The following is a 25,337-nucleotide window of genomic DNA, read 5'->3' as shown; positions in this document are numbered from 1 at the left end:
CCAGCCAAACAATGGGTTGTGCTCAACCGCAGCCATAGCTAGGAACTTCATGGGTGGGGTGGTAGATTACAAGGCTTATCACTTGTTTTATGACAATAAACATGGCGGAAGCTTGGGCCCATGTGGCCCACAACTTGGCAATGAATTTCCCAAATCATTCCATCATCATTGAAGGAGACTCCTTGATCATGATTTCTTGTCTGAAATGACTCATCGACCCCCTTGGAACCTTCGAAACATCATTGAAGAGTGTTTGGATTTGAAGAATCAAGCAAACGAAGATTGTCTACAATCATGTCTATCGGGAAGCTAATAAAGCGGCAGACTGGCTTGTCAATCAATCCTTTTCATCCATACAGGGTACAGTAAGTCTCAATCTTAGTGATCTTCCTTAGAATCTAGCTTGTATTTGTAAGTCTGATTTTTGGGTATGTGCTACCCCCCGTGTTGTGTAGCCCCTCTTGGTTTCTATAAAAAAAAAAAAAAGATATATCATATAAGACATTCGATCCTCCTGTTTTTGGAAACCTGTACATCAGAAAACAATGGATTCTACAACGAAATTTCTATCGACCACTAACCTTCAGATCTGGCTATGAGTTAACTAATGCCTGATACATTCACTTGATTGACTTGCCCTTTAATTTTGGTTCTCTTTTGTTCCTTTTCATTCTCTTGACGTAGTTACAAGATTTGTATCTATAATTATTTCAAGTTATCAATCAAATGACATCTCTCGCTATCTTATCCTATAAACCAGGAAAATACTGCCAAGTGTGAACTGTGAATGCCATTAAATATTGTACTGGTCACGGTCTCAACCTTTTCAGGGTCTCTGTTCTAAGTGCTTGGGTTGAAGTCCTCTCGCGTTTTGTTTATGTTGGGTTGAGCAACGTTTAGGAAAATGAGGGGCTGTCCGATTTTGAATTTTAAATTGGGGAAATCCATGACAATGGCAATTTCAATTGCACTAGTAGGTCAAGAGAAGTCTTCGGATGTACAATTTCAAATATGCAATTTCAAGTAGATAGAGTCATTGAGATAATTCGGAAAAAAAGGTTAAAATAGGTTTCAATTGGATTAGTTTAAGAGTTTTAAGTCTTGGATGCTCAATTTCCAATATGCAAGTGATTGAGTGGGAAATGAAGAGGATTAAAATAATGGAAAGCTTCACTTCTCAGTTGGGCTTATTTTAAATGGAATTAAAGTTCATAGCAGCATTAATTCCATTGCTTGGTTGCTATATTAGTCATTCAGCATTAGCTTTTTGTGATGTTTTGAATTCCCTCAAGATGGAGTAGCTCTTTGAGATGTTTTTCCCACCATACAATAAGATGGATTATCCGACTGAGCACTAGAAAGGAGGATTTGAAAGCATTTTATGAAAAGAAACCAAATCTGTTTTGTTGGAATTTCAAGCTTGGATATTAAATAGAATACCGGTATGAAGAGCTAACCAATGCCTACGTCAATTTTATGTTGATTCTTCGTATTTGTATACATTATGAAGCATATAGAAAGCACTTTTCTCTTTCTGTTTCAACTCATTGATTTTTATTGTTGTTCATGGAGCTATGCTTTATTAAATATTTATCTGGTCCATTTGCTCCAAAAGAAACAACATATTTTATTTTTTATTTTTTTAAATCAAAGCTATAAAAGAATAGGAGTTTGCTGAGAAGGGTGGTGAGGAGAGTTGGGTTATGGATTACTGTGAACAAAAACTTACATAACTCATCACATCTGTCTGGGCTGTCATTGATTCCTTATCCATCTTTTCATTCTTTTAACTGCCTTGGGCTAAGCATTTTACTTCTTCAATGCAAAAACAGGAAAGGTGTTTTGCATACCATAGTTGGAGATCAAGGAGGCAAGAACTGTTGTTCATTTTACTACCATTGCATCATTGGAGTAAAGTCTCTATTGGGGGTTTTGATGTGTGGTTTCTTTATAATTTAGTTCTTACTATTGAAGGGAGTGGAAATAATTGGAGTATATATGCTTTTAACCCAAAAGTATATTACCCATCACTTTTATTATAAATTGTAATCTACTTAAATTTCTTGTGTGATGCCTACAGGTTGGAGTTCTGGTTTTCTGTTGCGGGAAAGTGCAAAAATTGAAAGGCCTTTATTACCCATCACTTATGAAGCTTTACAAAGTTCGAGTAAGTTGGTGAAGAGACCTTCCACCCATATTAATTCCTCCAACCTTATATCTTCTGTTTTCAAACATATTTTTAGTATATGATTATTGTTAAAACTTGAAAGGCCTTTACTTACCTATGTTTGGAGTAGTGACACGAAGAAACATGATTGTGTATTTCTATGATAGCTGTTTATGTCGATTTGGCCTGTTGGAAATGTTGTCAAGTTGGTAGAAATTGTACATTAGAAAGACCCTAATGATTTAAAATGGCGTTGAAATCTGAATTCAAAGTGCATCCAAACGCCACCCTATTGTTTACCTTGTGCACCATAATCTGTCATTCTAACAAAGGCATTAACCTTACAGTTTGTTTGGTTTGTGCGACTGGGATAGGAAAATAAGAATATTCTTCAAAGATTTCTAATTTCCCATGTTTGTTTTGAGCGAAATGATGAGATGCAATGAGAACTGAATTCTCAATTTTTAGGGCGCAGGGTCTCACCAAATAGGTGTGATCCCACTATGAAAGGAAACAACTGCAAAAATTTTATTGAAGGAGGCAAGTTAGCGTTGTCTTCTTCTCAGCCGCCGTCCAACTATATTCTCACTGGCACCATCTCCGGCAATCTTTCTCGGAGGTAAGCTCATATTTGGGTTCCTCTCACACTTTTCATTCGTTTCTTTACCATTTTTACCTATTTTCATGAATGAGCTCCCCACGAGATTTTCCCAACGCCTAGAGCCATCTATGATCGTCTAGATCCAAAAATACGTCTGATCTACCATTGAAGGCATTTATTTTAAGGCCGAAGCTCCAAATCTATCATCTGGTATCTGGCTTTTTCTAAATCTGCTATGTGTTATATATTTGTTTCAGAGTTGTCGCTAGATCTGATGGCATTGGTTTCGAATACATTTGTCTATGTTATATTTCTTGTGTTGTAGATTTGTTTTAGGTCTATTGTAGGTTTGGTCTCAAATACATTCGTCTTCTTCTCAATAATGCTCGAACTCATATCTATATTTCTTTTGTTTTCATTTTTTGTTGTGTTTCAAATTATCTCAGGGAACCCAAGGGGTTTTCAAACTAAGGTACTACATCTCAGTCAACCCATGCAAGGGTTTTCATTTTTTGTAGTGGAGTAGTATATACTGATTTGGGTATTGAATACTCTGTTGCAAATGATGATGAATAGCAGTAGTATATGCTGGTTTGGGTGTCATTTTCTCAATAATACTCTGTATTTAGCAGTAGTTTCTTGAATCAAGCTTTACATAGTCTGCATGTAGGATTGAATCAATATATGTGGTGTTCAAAATAAATAATTTTTAATGAAAGTTCCTAATCAAATGTATGCTAAACTGTTGGAAGCACGATTGGGTATATGAATCAAATGTATGCTTAACTGTCACCAATTGTACACAAGAATTGTTGAATTCCTCTGTTACTAGGTATATGAATCTTTTCACCCCTTTACCTTAAATAGTAAAAAACTTGGTTACCCGAGGTTTCTCAGCAAAGATGTTTCTCTGGACCCGATCAATAACCACCCTTGGGGGTGGTTCCTCTTTCAGATGCTCATCCTCATAGTCATTGTTCACATAGTATCCCACTCTAATGAACTCCTGTCCAAGGTAAGAACAAGTCAACAGCACCACCGTTAAACCAATGATATCCTCTTCTCTGATCTTTGATGGATCGGGTGGGTCAGCCTAGCAACAGATTGATCATAGGTCTCCTCCTCTGCCGACCCAACATATATGAGTTTCCACTCCAAATCTGTACAGAAAATGGAATATGTCAATATGCGAGCCCTCTATAATTGGCATTATGCTTTGAATTGTGAATGTTTACAAAAGTGCAGAACAGTCTGAAGTATTGTGAGCAAAGGCTTCCAAACCTTGCTTCTCTTTATCAATGGCAACACTGAAGATAGCTATGGCAATTGACAAAAGCAAAATTCTGTAACTTAAAATTTTATAATATGCTGAGTATAAGAAGCATAACATGTTCTGAGAAATTAAGATTGCTAAACACTCTCTTTTCTAGATATAGACAAATTGACTAAGTCAACACACAAAAAAAGTAAGTATATGCATAAAGGAGAACAGTAGTTATGGTTGCTTGTTCTTTCATGGTGTGAGCCATTTATTCTTAATTTTTTTCTTAGGCAGATTCATCAAATAGATCTGTAAACACTTTGGTACAAAGCCACAATGGTGTGGGCCATTTATTCTTAACTTGTTCTTTCATAGCTTATATATGAAACCACTTTTTCTCTCTATTGAGCTTCTTGGACTCCATCAGCCGAGAAACTGACTAATTGAATGATACGTTACAAAGTACTGTAGAGGAATAAGTTGCTAGATTCCTACACAATTTAGCACACAATGTTAGGAATAGAACAATGAGATTCCATTTCAGTAGATCTGGAGAAACTGTGAGTCGTCACTTTAATTAGGATGAATCCAACAATCCTGTAAAATTTGCTCAACAATCAAACACTAGGAAACAGATTTGACAGGATAACTAGTCTCAGCAACCAAACACAAGTGACAAGATTGAGAAAAAAATTTTCCCTTTACATCACATCCTATCTCATCCCATCCCATCCCATCCTTTCTCGGCAACCAAACGGACCATTAGGTGTCATGTCATCACTGAGTATATGTATCATGGATCAAGAAGTCTGAAATTTGGAGTAATAGATTTAGGGCAGGTGGTATTTGGTGTAACACACATAAGAAGTCTGAAATTTGAATTCTGCTCTAGAAAGGGAGGTGGTTGCTCGTACATAACTAATGCAACACAAATCAAGATCTCAGCAGTTAAAATTTAAAAACCCCATATTATGAATTTCTTGTTCTCTATTTCATAATCAAAGAAATGGATCAGATACTTGTGTCCCTGCAATCACACGCCATACTTTCATATTATGAATTTCGTAGTTCATTGTGCTCAAGTACTTAGTATATTAGACATTTTGGTTTCTATGAACTATATTGAGGAGGCCTTGTGATAGTAATAAGTTGAGGAGCCTAGTAGACTATGCTACTAGATTACAAGGATTAGATCCTTAGCTTCCAAAATGATCCTCTTATTCCAATGGGTTCCTAGATGGGCCCAATTTGGTTGAAGATAATATTGTGATGGTGGCCATTTGAAAAGTGAGCTTATTTAGATTTTATTACCAATCTGAGGGTACAAGTGGGAAGGAATAGGGTTGGCAATCTTGACCCTAACCCATTTGGCCCACCCAATCTACCCACTTTGGAACCCACCCAAACCCGTCCAATCTATTGGTGAGTCAATATGGGTTGAGAAACCCATTAGGGTCAGTGGAAAATGGTCAGAGTGGGTTGGGTCGAGGGTACCCATTAGAGTTAGGATGGATTGGGTTGCGTGGGTCAAGATGGGTTGGGTCAAAGTCAACTCTATCAATACTCGCCAGATCTCAAAAATTAGGAGTTGCAATGATTCAAACTCATGCCTCCTATCATGGCCACATCTCATTAGACTTCCAAACCACCATGCCACATTTCATTTTAAGATTAAAAGTGAAATAAAATAGATTTTTAACTTTTGTGCTTACATGCAATTTTATACAAAAACACTTTCACAAAAGCAATTTTATAAAAATGACTTTTACGAAAGCACTTTTATAAAAGTACTTTTACACAAAAGCACTTCTATACAAGTAATTTTACACGAAAGCACTTTTATAAAAGTACTTTCACAAAAGTACTTTTCTAGAAACACATTTATGAAAGCACAAAAGCACTTTTATAAAAGTACTTTTATGAAAGAACTTTTACATGAAAGCACTTTTATTAAAGTACTTTTACGGAAGCACTTTTGTGAAAGCACAAAATCACTTTTATAAAAGTATTTTTACAAAAGCACTTTTACAAAAGTACTTTTATAGAAATGCACTTTTATAAAAGTACTTTTACGAAAGCACTTTTATGAAAGCATAAAAGCATAAAAATGCTTTTATGAAAGTACTTTTATGAAATCACTTTGATAGAAGTACTTCTGTAGAAGTACTTTCATAAAAGTAATTTTGTGAAAGCACTTCTATAAAAGTGTTGCATTTTTTGCATTTTTTTATTTTTTATTTTTCTATATTTTTTGGTATTTTCTACATTTTTTTGTAAATTTTTTGGTGCTTTTCTACATAATTTTTGCATTTTTTTGGTGTTTTTCATGCATTTCGTATAATCTTATTGTATTTTTTTTTGCATATTTTCTGATTTCTTTTACAAGTGTTCCGAATTTTCTGTATATTTCTTTTTGTATTTTTTATATTTTTTGGTATTTTTTTTGCATTTTCTGCATTTACCTACAATTTTTGCATTTTTAGGTATACAGGTTGACCTGACACATTTTTGTCAGGTGATAGTTTTGAGAGGGATTATTCTCTCAAAATTTATTATTTTGGGTATACGGGCCATCCTGGCCCATTTTTGTATTTATAAGTGAGGGTAGGTGTGTTACTATGGGTGAGGGTGGTTAAGGGTCAATATGGATGGGTCAAGTGGGTCAATATGGGTGGGTTAGGGTTGGGGTGGGTTATGACCCTTTAACAAGGATTGATGATGGGTCATAGTGAGTTGGTGGGTCAATATGGGTGGGTTGGTATTCAACCCTTACCCAACCCACCCATTTGCCACCCCTAGGAAGGAAACATTTACAATATTGTTCGCTAAATTATCTAGTGTAGGACAAAATTGATAAAATTGGCATGAGAAAACAAGATGTGGGAATCCTACTAAACTATGTATGAAGGTCTTGGGAGAGCAATGCTTAAGCTAGCTCTTGATTTTGGCTATGTTTTGTATTTGTTCTCATTTTTATCCCATTGATCCTCAATGGGTTTTGTATTTGTCCTTACTCATATATGTAGGAGTCCTATTAAACTATGTTAAACCCACATATTTGGTCTTGAGTAGAAATTTTAGGTTGCTTTTGTTTGTTTTCATCCATATCTTTCTTTATAATTCATATAAATTGATTCTTCCGCTTGAGAGGTTCTAGTCCAACATGGTTGCTACTTGTAATTTGTTTACCTAATTAATATAGCTCTTGAGGTACTTATCTAGTTTATTTGAAATGATGCTTCATTGGATGTAAGTTAATCCTTAAATTTTTTGTTGAAAATTTTTATTTTTTCATCACTGAATGTGATTTAGATGGATAACTTGGATGATTTCACATTGATTGCAATTGTTGGCACTACTTTGCTGCTGTAGTATGCATTGCCTTAGTAGACGAATATCTAAATTATATAGATAGAGAACTATCCACTAACTGAGATGTACAAAGAAATGATTTACTAAGGTGCCTTTACCATACAAAGGAAATTGATTTCTATAATCAACTTAGAATGTAGATAGAGTCATTTGCAAGGCTAGTAAACACACTTCATGAGTTTGGTAGGTTACATGACTCAAGTAAAGATACTGTTGAAGAGAAAGTGGCATGGTTTCTTCATACTTGGCCATAACGTGAGAAACTAAACCATGGGATTCCATTTTAGTCGATTTGGGGAGACTATGAGTTGCTACTTCAATCAAGTTTTTAATGCAGTGTTAAATCTAGAGGATAGGTATCTCATCCAACCAACTAGTGAAGTTGCACTAGAGATTAGGAACAAGACAAACTGTTAGCCTTATTTTAAGGTAACAACTGTCATTTTTAATGTTTTGTTTGACAGGATTGTGTAAGAGCAATTGATGGAACATATATCCCTTTAAAGGTACTAATTGTAGATGTTGATAGGTTTCAAGGACCAAGGTTCAATGTATCGATATTGGGAGCTTCCCAATACGCTCCTACAGGGGGTGTTTCAAGTCAGACAATGGTCCAGGGGATAGACCAGCCTTAAATTGACCCCTTTGAACCAGATTTAAAAAAAATAAAAAAATAGAGAAAAAAAGCACTGATATAGGCCAATATGCCCTACCGACATATCGGCTAGTATCAATACTTTGAACCATGTCAAGGACACAACTTATCCTACCCAAAACATACTAGCGACATGTTCCTTTGGTTTAAAATTTACTTATGTCTTGCCTAGGTTGGAAGGTGGAGCCTCAAATTCTCGTATGTTGGAGTCTACTCTCACTAGAGAACAAAAACTTAAGGTGGTTGAATGTACTAACCCAAATCAACTAATTACCATTTTTGTTATAGGTATTGTTATTAAAATAGTTGTTTATCAATAGGTAAGTTCTACCTTGTGAATGTTGGGTTCGCATTGAAAGCTGACTTCATTATGCCCTATAGAACACCCGATATCATTTAAAAGCGTGGAGTTCACATCAACTTGAAACTGCCAAGGGGCTATTTAATCTTCTTCATTCCTCACTGAGAAATGTGATTGAACAGATATTTGTGGTGTTGAAGAAGAGATTTCCCATCCTTGTGTCCATGCAACATTATCCATTTGAAACACAAGATAACACATTCTTGTTGTATCTTACACAACCATGTGATGGGTGTGAATCTATATGACTTCATGATGAGGCAATGCAACTACGAAACAGGAAATAGGGAGTTAGAGGAAGGCGATAAAGATGGTGTTGAAATCAAGGAAGAGGATGATGAGAAACAACTAAGAAGACCTTCACATCATTTAAGTAAGAATGAGGTAATGAGACAAGGAGCTTGCAAAAGAGAAGAAATTACAACAAAAATGCAGAAAGATTATGAATTATAATGCTCTTGATGAAGGTGCTGATTTGATTTTTGTGATTTTATGATTCCAAAATGATGTTATGTAAACAAGGACTATTGACATTAGACATATATTGGTATTGTTAAATCTCACTAGACAATTATTGTTTCACCTATTAGAAAATCATTGTTGAATGTGGTACTTTTTTTATATGCAATTTCTACTATATTAGGTTTATTACATGTTTATTGTGTGTTCAATATGTACTTGTTATGTCTTAGTTTTGGAAGGATAAGAATCATGATGCCAGAAGCCTAATATGACATGGACCTTAGAAATGGACAGCTATCTAATTGAAGCACTTGTCTAGAAAGTGCATCTTGGGAACAAGGTCAATAAGAGTTTTGAGGGCCCTTGCTTATAAAGTTGCAAGGTAATCGGTTTTAAATTCGATGTCAATTGTAATATTGATCATATTAAGAATCACTTGTAGACTATAAAAAAATTTTTGCCACATTTAAAAACTATTTTTAATCAAAGTGGCTTTAGTTAGAGTGATCAAACACATACAATAGACGTTGAACCTGAAGTGTGGAATTCCTATGTTGAGGCATGTGATTTTATATAATGCTTGAGTTATGTTTCTTTTGTTATCATTATCTAATGTGATGAATGGACTTCTGTTTCAAGGTCTCATTTAGAAGAGAGACAATATCATAGGAAAAATTGATAACTATGATGATCTGACACTTGTTTGTGAAAATGATTGAGTTACTAGAAGCAAAGCTTTTACTACAAGGGAGTTGAATAGACATGAAACAATTTCAGCATTTGTGTTTCATGGTACTGATAGTTAGGCTCTCACACCATCATATGACATTGATGATGAAATTGGAGATTCTTCACTACGAGAAACAACAATAGATCCACCACCATCATCAAACGGAAAAGGAGAAAGGGAACTAGAAATTGAAGGAAAACTTGTAGAGGTTGCAGAAAACTTGGGAAAGCTTGCAAAGGCTATTGAATGTGGATATGGATTGTTTGATAGAGATGATCTCTTTTGAGATTTTATGAGTTTGGAAGAGCTCATTCTTGTTGAAGGCATTTAATTTTTTATTAGAGGATCAGTTTCATGCCTTGAAATTTTATGAATTATGATGGAACTAAGGAATAAATGGTTGATTATGAAGCTAGGAGGCCCTTTTTTGATGCTATCATGTCATTTTATACTTAATTGATGCGAGTCTATTAACTTAACTAACTTTTTACCTCATAGTCTGATATGATAGTTTTGGTAAATTTTTTTAATGGTTGAACTACATTCTATGGACAATTGGTTTGATTGATTATAAGCATGACAATTTTGACATACATTTTCTCTTTGTCCCTTTGGAATGGAGATTAGTTTGAATAAATGGATAACGATGGGCATATCTTTCATGTATAATTGATGTAGGGCCCACATTGTTTATTTTAGCTTTCTTATTGTTGTCCCTCATGTTTTGGCTATGTGTTGGTCATTGAGTATTTTATATATAATTGTCCCATTATTTTTCATCAAAATTTGATTATTAATTTCCAAACGTTTTCCTTGCCTTATCAAACAAGGGAAAATTAGTTTTCCCTACCTTTTTCATGAGTTAACCAAATAATGGATGGGAAATTTTTTTCTTTTCCCTTCCCTTCCCTTCTTTCCCTTACCCTTCCCATCCTTTTGTTCAAACTAAGCATAGCCTTAAATTCTCTGATTGTGAGGATTTCAAAATAAAATAAAAAATAAAACATCTAAGGCTCAGTTCGGAAGGAGTACAAATACAAATATGTAGAGTGCAAAATCTAGTATTTTGTATTATTTTGTATATATTTTCACTGTGCATATTCATGTTTGTACTCCTTCAAAATTGAGCTTAAGGGATTTTCATGAGGGATAATTTGGTCATCCGAATAACATTACGACATGTAGCATGCAAGTAACACCTTGGTACTGAGTAAACAAATCACCTCATCAGGTTGGCTAGTAGCACCTCGCCTAGGGCCGACCTAAAGTACCTCGGCTTGGCCGACCTAAAGGGTTTCTGAACAAAGAGCAACCTCTTCTAAGGATTGGTTGAGCTAAGAAGAATATGGCCAATGACCTGCAAGGCGTGCTCACAGACCTATTATATAGAACCATTACTAGACCGAATTCTCCGGAGTATTAATGCTTGACCATTAGGCCGGCCTACTCGCATCACCCACATCAAGATCGATCGGACGTAAATACTCTCTCCCAACTTAATGGAACCAACTCTTCCGGAATGTATGACCCATTACAAAAGGTCTCTAATCCCTCACACCTATATAAAGGCACCATTCTCCTCAGAGAAGGTATGCATGATTAAACTCTCGCATTCTCTAAACTCCTTAGCTTTCTAAAAAAATATTCACTGACTTAAGCATCGGAGTACCCTCCCCGGATAAAAGCAGACTGGACACTCTAACTCTCTCTTTTGCATAACAACTCAGCTCGGCCCAGCCTCGGCCTCTAACGAGAAAAATTTCCAACTTAGCGTCCGAATCATTTGCCAAGTGAGAGCTGCCAAATTACACACCATCATATTTGAATCACCCATTTATACCAATATGGTAATTGAATAGGAAAATGAGTGGTCTTGCAACTACCCTACTTATGATGAAAAAAAATAAGTTGCGTTTATTCGGGATGATGGCTTTCTTTTTAAATAGACCTTAGGCCATCCATTCATCAAGTAAAACAAGGTACTCTTGGAATGTGTTTTGATGATTGCAATTTTACCAAAGCTATGAAAGCTCTAATCTCATATTTCAAGTCCTATAGTAATCATACATAGAAGGAATCGCATGGCTATGTTGCCTGAAATTGGAGAATTTAACTTTCCCTCAAAGGATCAGTTTGAAAGGAATCGATAATCAAGCCTAAATGAGATCTCAGTCAAAGTCAAAGTATATTGTTATTAGGTTTATCATGTAGGGTCTAGATGTAATAGGCACATTAGGTAAGCATAATGAGTGAGTACGTAATAGCTGTGCGACACATGTCCCGGTTAATGTGTCTTTCATCCAAACGTTTTTGTTCCATTAGACAAAAATTATCCATTATTTTATTATTTTTGTCAAAATAATTAAAAATAAAAACAATGAAAGAGGAAAACCTAAACATGTTGGAAGTTGGGATTCATTTATGTTTTCCTTTTTCATTGTTTTTTATTTTTAATTATTTTGACAAAAATATAAAATAATGGATAATTTCTATCTAATAGAGCAAAAACGTTTGAATGAAAGGCACATTAATTGAGATATGTTCACATAACTATTATGTGCTCACTCGTTGTGCTTACGTAACATGCCTACTACATCCGAACCCTATCAAGTAATCGTCTTCAGAGAAGATGGAGCTTGCTTACATTTGGACTAGAATGGTTTGTTTCACATAGGATATTTGAGATCAATGGCCCTTTCAGTTATGGAATATTACATTTTATGAATTCATTGATTGTTCATAAATTTACCTAGCACATAATAAGATGTCCAATAGTGTAAGCTGCTTTCAAATGACAATTATACTTAAAAAAAGTAGATAGTGGTAAACGTAGATCCAGAAATACAAAGAGGATTTTAAAAGCCAAGGTTTTAAAAGTAGTCCATGATATATCAAATGCAATTTTAGATCAGAGTAGTCCATGATCCTTTGAGCAAATAAAAAGAGAGGCTGAAAGTATAGGAAGATTTGAATCCTACAAAATTTTGTTAATATACAATGACAGTTTGAATAAAAGAAAGAAAATCCTTTTTTTTTCTTTCCTTCCATAAAATGAAATACAGCAGAGGAATCTTCATCATGTTCCATCTAATGTTATTGCTAAAGACACTATCTACCAAGTGGAAGAGGATGGTATTGCGTAAGTATGTGGACCCGGTTGACTTGGGCTGAACCGGGTCAGACCAGACCTCTTTTTAGATCAATTAATTGAAGGTCTAAGTGTCGAGCACTCTAGAAAATAAATAAGCATGTGATTAATGCTAGAATATTCAAGTAGGAACAAAGCATTTGAGTATTCTAGAAGGATAATTGAACATGTTCATTAAATAAGGGAACATTCCAAGGACAAAATTAGAAAGGAAAAGTGGTCTAGCTCAAAAAACTTTTGGATTGCAACCCTGAACTCCATAATAGGGACTTCTATCCCATTTCAAAGGACATTTACCCATTACTCACATTGAGAGTCATTTTCTCTCTCCTCTCCGCTCTCATCGTCCTCTCCATTCTTTTCACAACCAGCAACTATTTTCTCCCCTCTTGCCAGAATTCCATCTCCGACATGTTACGGTGGCCTGATCCCAGAAGGTATATAGGCAGCCCCTTCAAGAGTCTGGCCAACTCCTATTTCCCCTTCTCGTATTTTCTCTCCATTGGTTTAGCTAGCCAATTCTTCAGATTTTCAGGGTATATAGACCACCTCCATGGCCTTACACCAAGAGGGGGCTTAAGCCATTTTCTTTGGGTTCTAGAGTCTAGAAAGTAGAGCCTTCACTCTGTCTGACTACCATTCACCCTTTCCATTAGTCCAAAGAATCTAAAATCAAAGACCCTTTTTTGCTAAATAAGCATCCTTATTTATAAACATTATCAAGAGAATGGAAATAGCACAAAAATTATAGGGGAGTAGTATAATCAAAGTAGTGTGTGTTGTCTGGACAATTCTAAACCCTTTATTATGTTATTGTGAGCGTTGGAAAAATCAGGTTCACTTGTCACTTGGATTGAAAATGGAGTTGTCATCCATCAAATTAGGAAATAGAGATGATGAGACCCCCGAGGATAGTATCAAAATGATTTTGGTCTAATAGTGATTCCAATAATCCAAGACACTGGTTAAACCAGTCTGAATAGATCTCGAATGGGAGAGGGAAGGGATTAGGCACCCCTCTCCCGAGTCCAATAGATGGGCCGACATGGGATGCTGACAAGCACGAATACACAATCTAATATTAAACTAAAAGAGAATAATAAGCATATAATGTACACATTGCAGTGATTATAAACATCAATTGATAAAACCATAGAACAGCGGATAACAATGAAATGAGGTACTAGCAGTCATCATCTTTGACTATTCTATTTAAGGATGTTAAATTTCAATAAACAGAATGAACAGAATTAATGATAACCACCTGAAAGCCCAAGACAAATTAACGTTTAAAAACCAAAAGCAGAAAATCATGAAACCCATATAAACATCACATTAATAAGAAAACGAGAAACACAATCCATTGCGGCAAATCAGGCAAACACAATTAAGAAAGAAGTCAGAATAGCAAGAAAATAACACAGGCTGAGCTTATCTCACCTGATGTTGGCCTGAACGCGGTTGCTGTGACAGGGGGATCTGAGATTCGCGTCTAACCTTCTTCACTGATGGAGAACGGTACTAAAGCCTGCAAGCCAAAAAGGTATTGGTATGATTTTCGCCTAAGACCGAGAAGAACACTACCTCTGATGATGGCTATTATGTTCAAACTTGCTCAAGTGGCTGTGAATCTGAGCTGGGATTTCGGCCTGTGTTACTCCTCGATGACGATGGTCAAGTGGTGCACCAGATTCGGTTGCAGGAGATAATGCTCCAGTTGATCAACACTCAAGTTTTCCGCCACGGATTGGGACTCTAGGTTCTGGTTGGATGTTGACCAAATTTCAGAAGAGCTTTCTAACGGGTGATTTATCCTTGAGCAACAATGCTGAATGCTGAATACGACAGGGAAACGCCAAGAAGATGATGCGAGTGAGTTTCTCCCGTCAGCTGCGTGTGAAGCTTTTAATGGCAGAGGCGGTGAATCCTTTTATTCACATAGAAATTATGACTGGAACGAAGAAGATGATGCGGGTGCGGTGATTGATGACCGGAACGGATGCGGTGAGTGGCAGTGGTGGGAAGCAGGCCAGAGACGTCGTTCGGCGGTACAGATGAAGGGTACAGAGAGAGAGAGTACAGAAGGAGAGAAGGAGAGAGAAGGAGCGGCAGCCGGATTTCGTAGGGACGACGCTGGAGATGCACAACTGCAAAGGCGTCAAGCTCCGTTCGGTTCTGCTCTGTCTATAATAAACAGTATTTCGGGTGGATTCGAGTGATTAGAAAGAACTATGAAGGGAAAGAGAAAATGAGAGAGGTGATGAAAGTGAGTTTTTGGAGGTGTCGATTTGGAATTTGGGTGAATGGAATGTAGGGTTTGATAGAGGGACAAGTGAGGGAATGTACGGATTGAAACTTCATGGGCATTTGGTGTGTCTTGAGTCTAAAGGTGTGGTCAGATAGGTTCTGCTGTGTCAAGATCAATGTAATCTAGGTTTTAAGTGTTTAGACTAATGAGGGAGGTCAAAATGGAATCTTTGTTTGATGAGGGGGTAAGTAGGGGAATCTTGAATTGAAATTTTATGGATAAGTGTTTTGAGAGATCTTGGGTCTAATGGTTGAGGTGTAAGTGGGGGTTGATTGGGGCCATCGGATAGGTATTGAGTAGGTTTAATAATGGATCTGAGGATTCTTGGGGTGAAATTCAGGTTTTTTAGGCTTTTGGGTGTTTCGGAGATGTCAGATGAGTCTGATCGGGTGTTTAGGGTGAATTGGGGGTACAAACAACGAACTGAGCAAAAATCGAGTTCTGAAATTTATATATTTGCAAGTTTAATTAGTTATTATATTTTAGTGTTATACATATTGTTCTATATATTTAGATTTTAATTTTAAACCTTTACAAAGTCTTGTGTGCATCTAACTATCTAAGCATGGTAATCAGGTTTTTCTAACCCCAAACTTAACTCCCGGTGAAGGGGTGGTCACTGTTTAATTTTATCAAGGCTGCGTTTGGAAGCGATGTAAATGTTGGACTGGTGTAATATTACCCTCCAGTCCAGTTTTACAATTGTTTGGACGGAATGTAAAACACCAACGAAGATCGATGTAAAACGTCTCTTTTGAAAGACTTTTACATCGATAATCGATGTGAAAAGAACATCGAAAAAATCAATATAAAATCTCTTTGTTTCTCCATCGAAGTAAATACTCCCGCTTATAACATCTCTTACTTCTCCATCTTCTTCCTGCTCCGTCTCAACCCCATGGTGGTGTTTCTTTGCCGGTGTCGTTGCTTCTCCGTTCAGCCATCCGAAGCCATATTTATAAAGTGCTAGTCAAACGAAATATTGCTCACATACTAATGGATTCAAGGTTCTACAGCAAGGCTTTGAGGCCTTTTGCGGATTTTGAGTTGGGCGGCATTCCTCAGGCACACAGAGACTAACAGATTATGATTAGGGGTTTCAGTTTTGGGTTTTCTTAGGGAAAACTTATAAACCTTTTTCTCAACTCTACCATGAGAGAGCAAGCCGACCCAAACACAAAAAATAAAAAAAGATAGATGATTAGATATAGAAATCAAAATGTTGTTGAACAAGAGTGCCGGCGAAGGTGGTAGATATTTGTCTTGTGCATTGACAACGGTGATCGAATTGATGGTTTGATCAAGATTTGGCTTAGGTGCTATTGTGTGACATCGCCACATATAAGCTATTAGAACCTCAAATGTGGAGATGGCGTTAATGAGATGTGGAGGTAGGTGCTTGCGTAGGGCTGATTTTTTTCTTGGGCTGAAAAGAAATGATTGTCAAACCATTTCTTCATTGTCATCTAGAAGGGAGATGAGCACCTAGCTTGCATCATTTCCTTCCTTATACCCAAAATGCAGGCACACACTCCCGGTTAGAACACAAGCAAATAGTAGCTCCTGTTGCCACATCGGTTGCACAGGCAGGGCCTCAGAACCTCTTGCCATCTCACCAACAGCCTTCAAGCTTTGTACTGAGTAGTTTGTAAAAAGAAAAGAGGGATGAAGATTTTACATCAATTGGGTATTTTCCAAACGTGAGCAAAAGGACAATGTTACTTTTGCATTGATTATCCAAACGCATATTCAACATGCAAGAAAGCCTTTAAACATGATCATTCTACTGTGCTCAAAATGTTTTAATATTTTCCTTTAAGCTATATGATGTTTTGGGATCCATGTCCTTCATGCCTTGCATTGGTGAGAGATTTTTCCCTCCCATCCCAGTAAAAGAAACCCCAAGTGGTTTGTCCATCTTTCAAGGCTGCCATATTTCACTATGCCTTTGATTGAATGAACTATGTTGCTTCTAAGGGCTTATTCATTTTCTGGATTTTGGGAGGGGGGAAGTTGGTCAATGGGATTTTGGTTCTCATTGACCAGCATACTCATTTTGTTTAGATTTATGTGAGGTTTATGAAAATTTTTTTAAGTAATACCCATTTCTAGGTGGATAAATAATTTTCTCACCTGGGAAAAAGTTGTCAACACTTTGAATGAGACAAAATTGCCTTTTTTTAATAATAACTTTTTATGGCTAAAATAGCTATTGTCTTATTTATTTGAGAAATAAAAAATAAAATCATGGGTAAATGTGCTTACTCGGGTAAGTTTTTATGAAGATAACTAACTTCAATTGAGTTTTCAAGCTTTGAGAAAAGCAGACATGGTCATGGATCTATTAGTTCCCTTGTTTATTTGGTATCCAAGAAGAGAGGCCAAAGGTTCTCAATAACTTTAATTTATTCCTTGATGTTTCTGCTTTGTCTTGTGTTATCCGGATATCTGTTACATTGCTAGATCACTGGCCAATTGGACTTTTCAGCATGCCCACAGAAACACGAATCATTTAGCCCAAGGTGGAATTGATCAAAAACTTTAAGGCTGTAAGGAAGGAAAAGTTAAGAAAACCCATACAAGGTAAAACCCCTGGAAATCAAAATCGGAATTGGACATTCCAGTTTCTAACTGTTTGGTGAAATAGAATCAAAATCCTACTTTCATTCTTGTTCGAATGGCATTCCCCATTTGAGCGAATGGCCATTCCCTGCCCATCCCTTAGGGATTAAAAATCCCATCCTTATTAATTACGATTTTTATTTCTATTCCTGTCTGAATCAAACAAATTATAGGAACTGGAAACGAAACGGACCCTAAGATCTCTTTATAAAGCCAGACATAGGTACAACGTTTGATTCAATGACCATACGCACTAGCGAAAAATGAACTGATACTGAGCCACTTTTTCATATTAGACGATTAGCAGAGCCTTTGCCACTCATGACCAAAAATAGCGTTCACTGCGAATAATATTAAAACAGCAACTTCTCTGTTAATGATATCGACGTCGATTTGCTAAAGCTTACTGAGATATTGATGCCACATAGTTCTAGAGGAATAGATGCTAAAATTTCTGTTCGATTTGCTGATTTTTGTGATTTTCAGAAAATTGGTAAAAAATCGATTTTTGAAATCAACCCTTTTCAAAAATCAATTTTTCTTTTTAATTTCTATTACTATCTGTTTCAGAGAATCACATGATATCTAACATCACATTAAATAATAACTTTAATATAAAAATTATCAACCCGAATCTACCAAATATGATATCTAACATAATTTAAAAAAAAATCGATAAGCAAAAATCAACATTCATGCCAAACATCACCTAAACAGCCTTTACTGCTAATTACAAATAATAATAATAATAATAATAAAACACTGATGACCACAACCGCTACCTCAATTCACGGGGGCTTCTGAACTGATTGTTCACAGCTCAACCATACACTATTTATAATTAATTTATACAAATGATATTTGATTTGTTTTACCATCCTTACAAAAAGAGCTTACAACGTCGTATCTATGCTACTCCTTGAAACAACGCCCAAATGGACCACTAACTCGCCGTATGCTACACTTGCGCCATTTACAGTTTACACCATGTGTCCAAATACAACTATGTACATAATTTACAAGCTGGGCTCCACACCAATCGACTTCAGAGTCTCCACCCTTCGTGGGCTGCGTTAAAGCACAACATTAATAATCGTTAGATCAACCAAATGAAGAACCACAACAAATCTCCTACAGCATTGATCCCAGCCGTCCGTTCGCCACATACGAGAGTGAATTTTACCCGGATGGTGGTGGGACCCATTAATAATTACCGTCGTCTATGCTTCCACTGACAGTCATCGTCAATCTAACAAAAACCCGGTGCTAGAACATCCAACGTACCTGTTAAATGGGTCTCCCCTGATGGGATTAGGGATGGTCTCCTCCTTATCATCCTGGATGTGGGCCACCTTCCTGAACAGAGACTTTTTGACGAATTTATCAGCCTCATCCACCACATGATCGGGATCTTCTAACTCCGGTAGAGTCTCCCTCTTCTTCTTCCTCACGTACACCGTCGGCGAGTACAGAAGCTCATGTTTTGCTGTGTAAAGCCCCAGAGACACCGATAACATTATCATCCCCAACGCTACGTACACAACCAAATCCCCTTTCACCTGCCTAATCTCCAACGTACAAACAGAATATATCACTTCCGGTCAACACGACAACGATAACAGTAGGCAACAACTAAACTAACCTGCTTGTCTTGGAGTGCAGAGCTTGGGAGAGAGCAGCATCGGACGGTGGTGCGAAAGGCTTCATCGTTGGCGTGGTCCACGAGGCGAAAGGACGGTGCCCTCCAATCCAACTCAACATTGATCTCCAATAACCCTACATCATGTATGATGATCAGACAACTGCTCAAAGATAAGAAGTCATCTAAATCGACGGTGTAGTCACTGTAGATAGGATCTTACCGTCGCCCTTGAAACCATGATCGATGGAGAAGATATCTGCAGAGTGAAGATGCTAATAAGCCTTAACAGAACTGAAACGAAATTGTGTAAAATCAAGCAAAAGTTGGAAGCCTGAAACTAGATGCCTGAACTCTACATATCCAGTAATGAATATATAAAGGGAGTTGGTGGCTGAGAAAGTGGGGCCAGACAGAAGCTTCCGGACACGTGGAGGATAAAAGATGGATTCGAATATTTTGGAACGGTCTGGAAGCAGCAGTGAGCCATGAGTGGGAATAACGTACGAGTGTTTTTTTTTGGGTAAAAAAAAGCAATTTTGTTAAGAATAAACGTTTGGGAATGATTATTTAAAAAATAAGTGTTTATTTAAAAACACTAATGAGCGTTTAGAGATAAACAGGGGTTTTGTAGGCATTTTTTAAAATGGTATGGCGGGTCAAGATAGGGCAAAAAGGAAATAAAAAAACAATTATAAAATAAGCCCAAATTTTGGATTTATCGAATAAGCAGTTATTTCAGATTTATTTTCAAAATACAAATAAATGTTTATTGGTATATTCCGGCTTAAAATAAGTGCTCATTTAAATAAGCACTCCCAAACTTAGCTAAGACAAGTACTATGGAAAGAAAAACAAGCAAAGCAAAAGAAAAGCAACACGCTTACAACAAGATCGGCTTTAGTCAGTGCTAGTCCATGCCCTCACCCTTTGTATAGTCTCCTGTAGTCTTGCATTGAAAATATCTTCGCATGAAATAAAGCACATTGCACTGACTGAAGCTGGTCTCACTTGCAACAAAAACAAAACAAAACAAGAAAACAAACTAACCAACCCTCCTACGAAAACCACCACAGTTTAAATCTAACACAGGTGAAGCCAAAAAGGACAATACCCAAATCAGTCTTGGGGAGAAGAGAAGCCCAAAGAAGCAGCTCCATAGGCTTTAATGTGAGTTTTGTTAAGCAAAATCAAGTTAGAAAGAAACTTAGGACATTCCCAAATAGATTTTCTGATTGATAAAAGAAAAATAACATTAATTAGAAAGGAAATTATAAATATATGTTTCAAGCCAATCCATGGGAGAATTCTATCAAACTAATGTTGGTATTATGGATTTTGATGATAATAAATTCATTGAAAGTACTAATGTGTTTAGAGTATGATTTTGTAGACATCTACTGTGTTTTCTTAAATGGACCAAGTATTGTCTAAGAGAAGAAAGATCCTCTCAAATGGTGAAAATAAAAAAAAAATCAAGTTCAAGAACTTTCAAGCTTGTTTAAATTTTCATAGGACTTGATGTAATTAGTTGCATTCCCACTATAAGGGCTTATCTCAGACCTACCTTAGTTTATCACACAATCTTAGAGACCAATGAAGGGCCTATGTTTCTAAAAGTTTGGTAACCTAAGGATTGACTCCCTTGTTGGGACCGATAGTGGTAAGAGGGGAGATGAATTGGGTAGAGTTTTAAAAATTTGACTATGAACAAGTCAAGCTCAAATAAAACTGAAACTAACTCTTCTTGATAATCAAAATCAAAATACAATAGAATAAAGGCTTAGTCAATTTAGTACCACTTAATCAAGATGTTAGTCTCAATGATTAACCTAACTGTTGAAACAAGAGTTGTAGCTAAAGAATAGATAGACAATATAATAACATGAGCTGCAAGGGTTAATAGTTAAAGAGAAATAAACAATAAGAACAAATAAACCACTAACAAGATGATAGCAGGTGAAATGCAATATATCAATCAAATATAAAACACTCAAAATAAACACTGTAGAAATGGTAGTGATAGTAAATAGACTAAAATTTAAATGGCAGTTGCAGTGGTGGTATGTGCTTGGATTAACAGCTAAAGAGAGAGGACCATACTAATGGGTAATTGAGAAAAGGACCAGCTATAAGAAGGTAGTTGAGATAAGGACCAATTACTCAATAAAGATAAATGAACAATAAAGATAAACAATAAATATAGTTGAATAATAAATGAACAATAAAGATAAACAATTGCAAATGTAAACGTAAACATAGAGCAGTTAGAATAAATGGTTAGCGGTTAGAAGATGTTAGTAAGAAACAAATCCCTAGATTTTGAACCAAGGAGTTAGTTTAGTTAGTAAATGTTAGTAGGGTTAGTAGCTCAATAGCTGCACTAAATGATCTTGTATTTTGCATATTTAAAGAAAGAAAAAACAAAATATGTGCAATGTTTAATTTGCAAGATCTCAATAATTCAAGTTATTGCAATTACGAGAGAATGTTAGTAGTGTTAGTAAATAAATAAACTACAAAACTTTAAAATAAAACTTATAAAATGCACAAGATTTTTATAAAGGCTTAACCAAACCTACCCATGTCTTCTACCTCAAACTACTACCAAGGATTTCCACTAACTAGTTGGACATCCTAGGTGCCAAAGCCTTAACAACTAGTAGGACTTCATGGGTGTTTACAAAACTTAAACCAGTTGAACTTTACGGGTGCCAATAAGACCTAACCAGTAGGACGTTTGGGTGCCAGCAAGACCTTGTAGTTGGGCTTAATAGAGGTGCCAACAAGACTTTAATGGTATTCAAAACATAAAAATCTACTTGCTTAAAGATAATACTATTTTTAGCTCAAGGAAGTTTACAAGAAGAGAAGCCTTAAATAGGTAGATATAATAATACAAAGCTCAAACTATTTAGTTGCTAAAGTTTCTCTATAGATACTCATCTCAATGAAGAGGTCTACAATAGATGGGTGAGACCGCATAAGCTCAAGACTTCTCAACTTTTTTCACCTCTAAAATTATTGAAACTTATGGGTTTTTTTAACAAAATGACTCTAGTTAACTTGCTCTTATACAATATCTACAAGGAAAGCACTAGTTGTTTTTCTCTCGCTTGATTTCATTGTGTTAGGGTTCTGCCTAGCGGGAGCTTGAGCTTCATATTTTTGCTGTTGGCAAACCCTGCAAGAAGCCACGTATTCTCGGATTTTCTTCTTCATTCAAGGCCAATAGAACTAGGCTGCTAGCCGGCGGTAAGTTTGCAATATGCCAAAATGTCCTCCTAAGAGACAATAGCTAGTAACTCCTTTTCGTAGATTGATTTAGCCTGAGCCTGAGGAGACAAGGCCAAGGGCTGACCCTCTTGCATTAGGATGGCACCCAATCCAGTCCCGGATGCATCACACTCAATTACAAACACCTTTGAGAAATCTGGCAAGACCAATGCTAGAGAAGTGATGGCTTGTTTTAATTTATCAAAAGCTTGTTGGGCCTGTAAAGCCCACTCAACGGAGTCCTTGTGGAGTAATTTGGTAAGTCATAAGTGGGGCTGCTAACAACCCATATCCCTTTATGAATCAGAATGGGATCTGCTCCTCACACTTGAACGCCTCACATGCACATCCACCGTGCATGAGAGATGTTCCATGCATGATAAGATGTGCGTGTGAGGCACCATATGTGAGGAGCAGATCCATCTCTTATGAATCTGTGATAGTAGCCAGTAAGTCCCAAAAATCCCCGCAGACCCTTTTGTGTCTTGGGTAGGGGCCAATTTATCATCAGTAACGATGTGACCCAAATAACCAATCTGGTTCTATCCAAAGCTAGACTTGGATGCCTTAACAAAGAAGTGATGTTGCCTCAGAAGGTCCAAGGTGGTGGATAAATGCTGGAGGTGAATGGGCCAATCTGAATTGTATATCAGATATCATCAAGGAAGACCAGAATAAACTTCCAAAGGTGGGGTCTAAACACTTCATTCATCACAGCCTGAAACGTCGAAGGAGCATTTGTCAGCCCAAGGAACTCATAATAACCATAGTGGGTCTGAAAAGCCATTTTGGGAACATCATCAGGATGGACCTTATTTGGTGGTACCCTGATCTCAGATCTAACTTGGAGAACATACTCACTCCCCTTAACTCATCTATAAGTTCGTCAACGAGTGGGATGGGAAAGCGATCCTTGATGGTGATGTTGTTTAATGTTCTATATAGTCTACACAAAATCTCCATGCTCCACTTTTCTTTTTGATCAAGTGGACGTGGGAGGAATAAGGGCTTTTGCTGGGCTAGATGTGTTGTTTGTCTAAGAGTTCAGAGACAATCTTCTCTATCTCCTCCTTTTGGAACTGGAGGTATCTGTAAGGGCGTACATCTGCTGGATGGGATCCGATAATAGTGGGAATTCGGTGGTCCTGGGTAGGGGTTGATTCGAGCCGAGCCAAGCCGAATTGAATAGTACGAGGCTTGAGCTCAACTCGCCAAGGTAGGACAAGGCTCGAGCTCGAGTTTGGTTCAGCTTGCGAGCCTCATGAGCTAAGCTCTATTAGGCTCGAGCTTGGCTCGTTTATTAATCGAGATTGTAAATTGGGCTCGAACTCGACTCGAAGCTTGATTAGAACCGAGCCAAACCAAGCTCGAATAGTTCGTGAAGAGATCGGCTCGTGGCCACTCCTAGTCTTGGGGTCAGGTTGGGGGAAGGCTTTTAGGCTCCTTGAATACATCCGAATACTGGAAGAGGACTTGTTGTAGTTGTAAATATTTTTGATCAGTGGGTTGTTGAGACCTTAGCCTGACCTTGAACAAGGACTACAAGCTCTCATACCGAGGAGGTTCTAGTGAAATGCCCTATAGGTGGTGGTGTTCCCCTTGGATCATAAAGTCCATCGTCAAGGCTTCCCAATCACATACCACAGGGCCCAACTGGCACAACCATTGGACCCCCAAAACTACATCTGCACTTGAGAATTGAAGGGATATTTGCCCTGTAAGTTTAAGTTCGGGTTCGGGCAAACCCGCTCACAATAGATTCATTGTCCGTTGGTACACGAATAGCAAAGGGGGAGGTATGGTTAGTGAATGGCCAGTCCTAACTGCCAAGCTAATAGTTGTGTCACAAAATTTAGGGTGCTTCCACTATCAATGAGCACCGATATGGGCCGGCCCAGGAGCAATCCATTTGCCTGCATAGTTTGAAGGGTCTTTTGACCAATTAGGGCTTGTAGTGATATTTCAGGGTCCCCATAACCATCAAGTTACTAGCGTCTTCCTTTCTTTAATGGGTCTTGTGCCCATTGTAGATTCTCTTCATTGTTTGAATCATTAGTCTGCAAAAGCTTGTTGGTCCTTACACTTATGGCCTAGGCCGAATTTGTCGTTGCAATTATAGCACAAGCCCTTCTCTCTACGGGTATGCGTCTCGGCCCAAGTTAGTCACTTAAAGGGGAGAGTTGTTGGGCACTGATTCTTGGTGTTGGAAGAACTAGGGTTTTTTGGTCTTGGGCTAAGGTTCTTAAGAATGGGTCTTGTCGGTCAACTTAGCCGTCAGGCTCAGCTTAGCTTTTCCTCTTGTAGCCTCGCAAGGCCATCTGCTGCTAGAACTATAATGGGTCTCCAGGACTTGACTTCCAATTTTATCTCATCTTCCAAGCCTTCCACGAAGCTCCCGACTAGAGCCTTCTTAGTCTAGCCGGTAACTCAGGTTGCTATTTTCTCAAACTCGACTTGGTATTCTCTTGCCAAGCCAGTTTGCCTGAGTTTTGCAAGGGTCTCATTAAAGTCTTCATATTCAGTAGGGCCAAATCAAGCACATTGTGCCTCCATATCTGCCCATGAGTAGTGGGGGTGTGAGGAGTTATACCATTGGAACCAAGAGATGGCTTCTCCTTCTAGGTAAATTGAAGCTACAGAAACCCTCTGATAGCTAGGGGTTTAATTTGCTCTAAATACCTAGGATAAAGGATCCTTACCTGAGAAATGGGGAAAATCCATCTTCGTTCTCGTTC

The 25,337-nt window shown here is 37.3% G+C and overlaps 1 protein-coding gene and 1 long non-coding RNA gene across 2 annotated transcripts; both read right to left on the bottom strand.

Annotated features, from left to right (window-relative positions):
• Positions 1–3,442: 3,442 nt before the first annotated feature.
• On the bottom strand, positions 3,443–15,104 carry LOC148843820 (uncharacterized). Its single transcript, XR_016103532.1, has 2 exons — positions 14,198–15,104; positions 3,443–3,928 (listed from the first exon to the last, which is right to left on the bottom strand). It is a non-coding gene; the product is annotated as an uncharacterized LOC148843820 (long non-coding RNA).
• Positions 15,105–18,353: 3,249 nt separating this feature from the next.
• Positions 18,354–19,680, bottom strand: LOC148843819 (uncharacterized). Its single transcript, XM_088958799.1, has 4 exons — positions 19,550–19,680; positions 19,330–19,463; positions 18,972–19,250; positions 18,354–18,755 (listed from the first exon to the last, which is right to left on the bottom strand). Exons 1-4 carry the CDS (start codon positions 19,565–19,567, stop codon positions 18,704–18,706), a joined length of 483 nt encoding a protein of 160 aa, XP_088814925.1. The 5' UTR covers positions 19,568–19,680; the 3' UTR covers positions 18,354–18,703.
• Positions 19,681–25,337: the final 5,657 nt, after the last annotated feature.

This window comes from Nelumbo lutea, chromosome 8 (assembly GCF_056320005.1).
Source record: "Nelumbo lutea isolate HS-2025 chromosome 8, American lotus-T2T, whole genome shotgun sequence".
NCBI classification, from domain to species: Eukaryota; Viridiplantae; Streptophyta; class Magnoliopsida; order Proteales; family Nelumbonaceae; genus Nelumbo; species Nelumbo lutea.
This window is presented reverse-complemented; position numbering and strand designations above follow the sequence as displayed.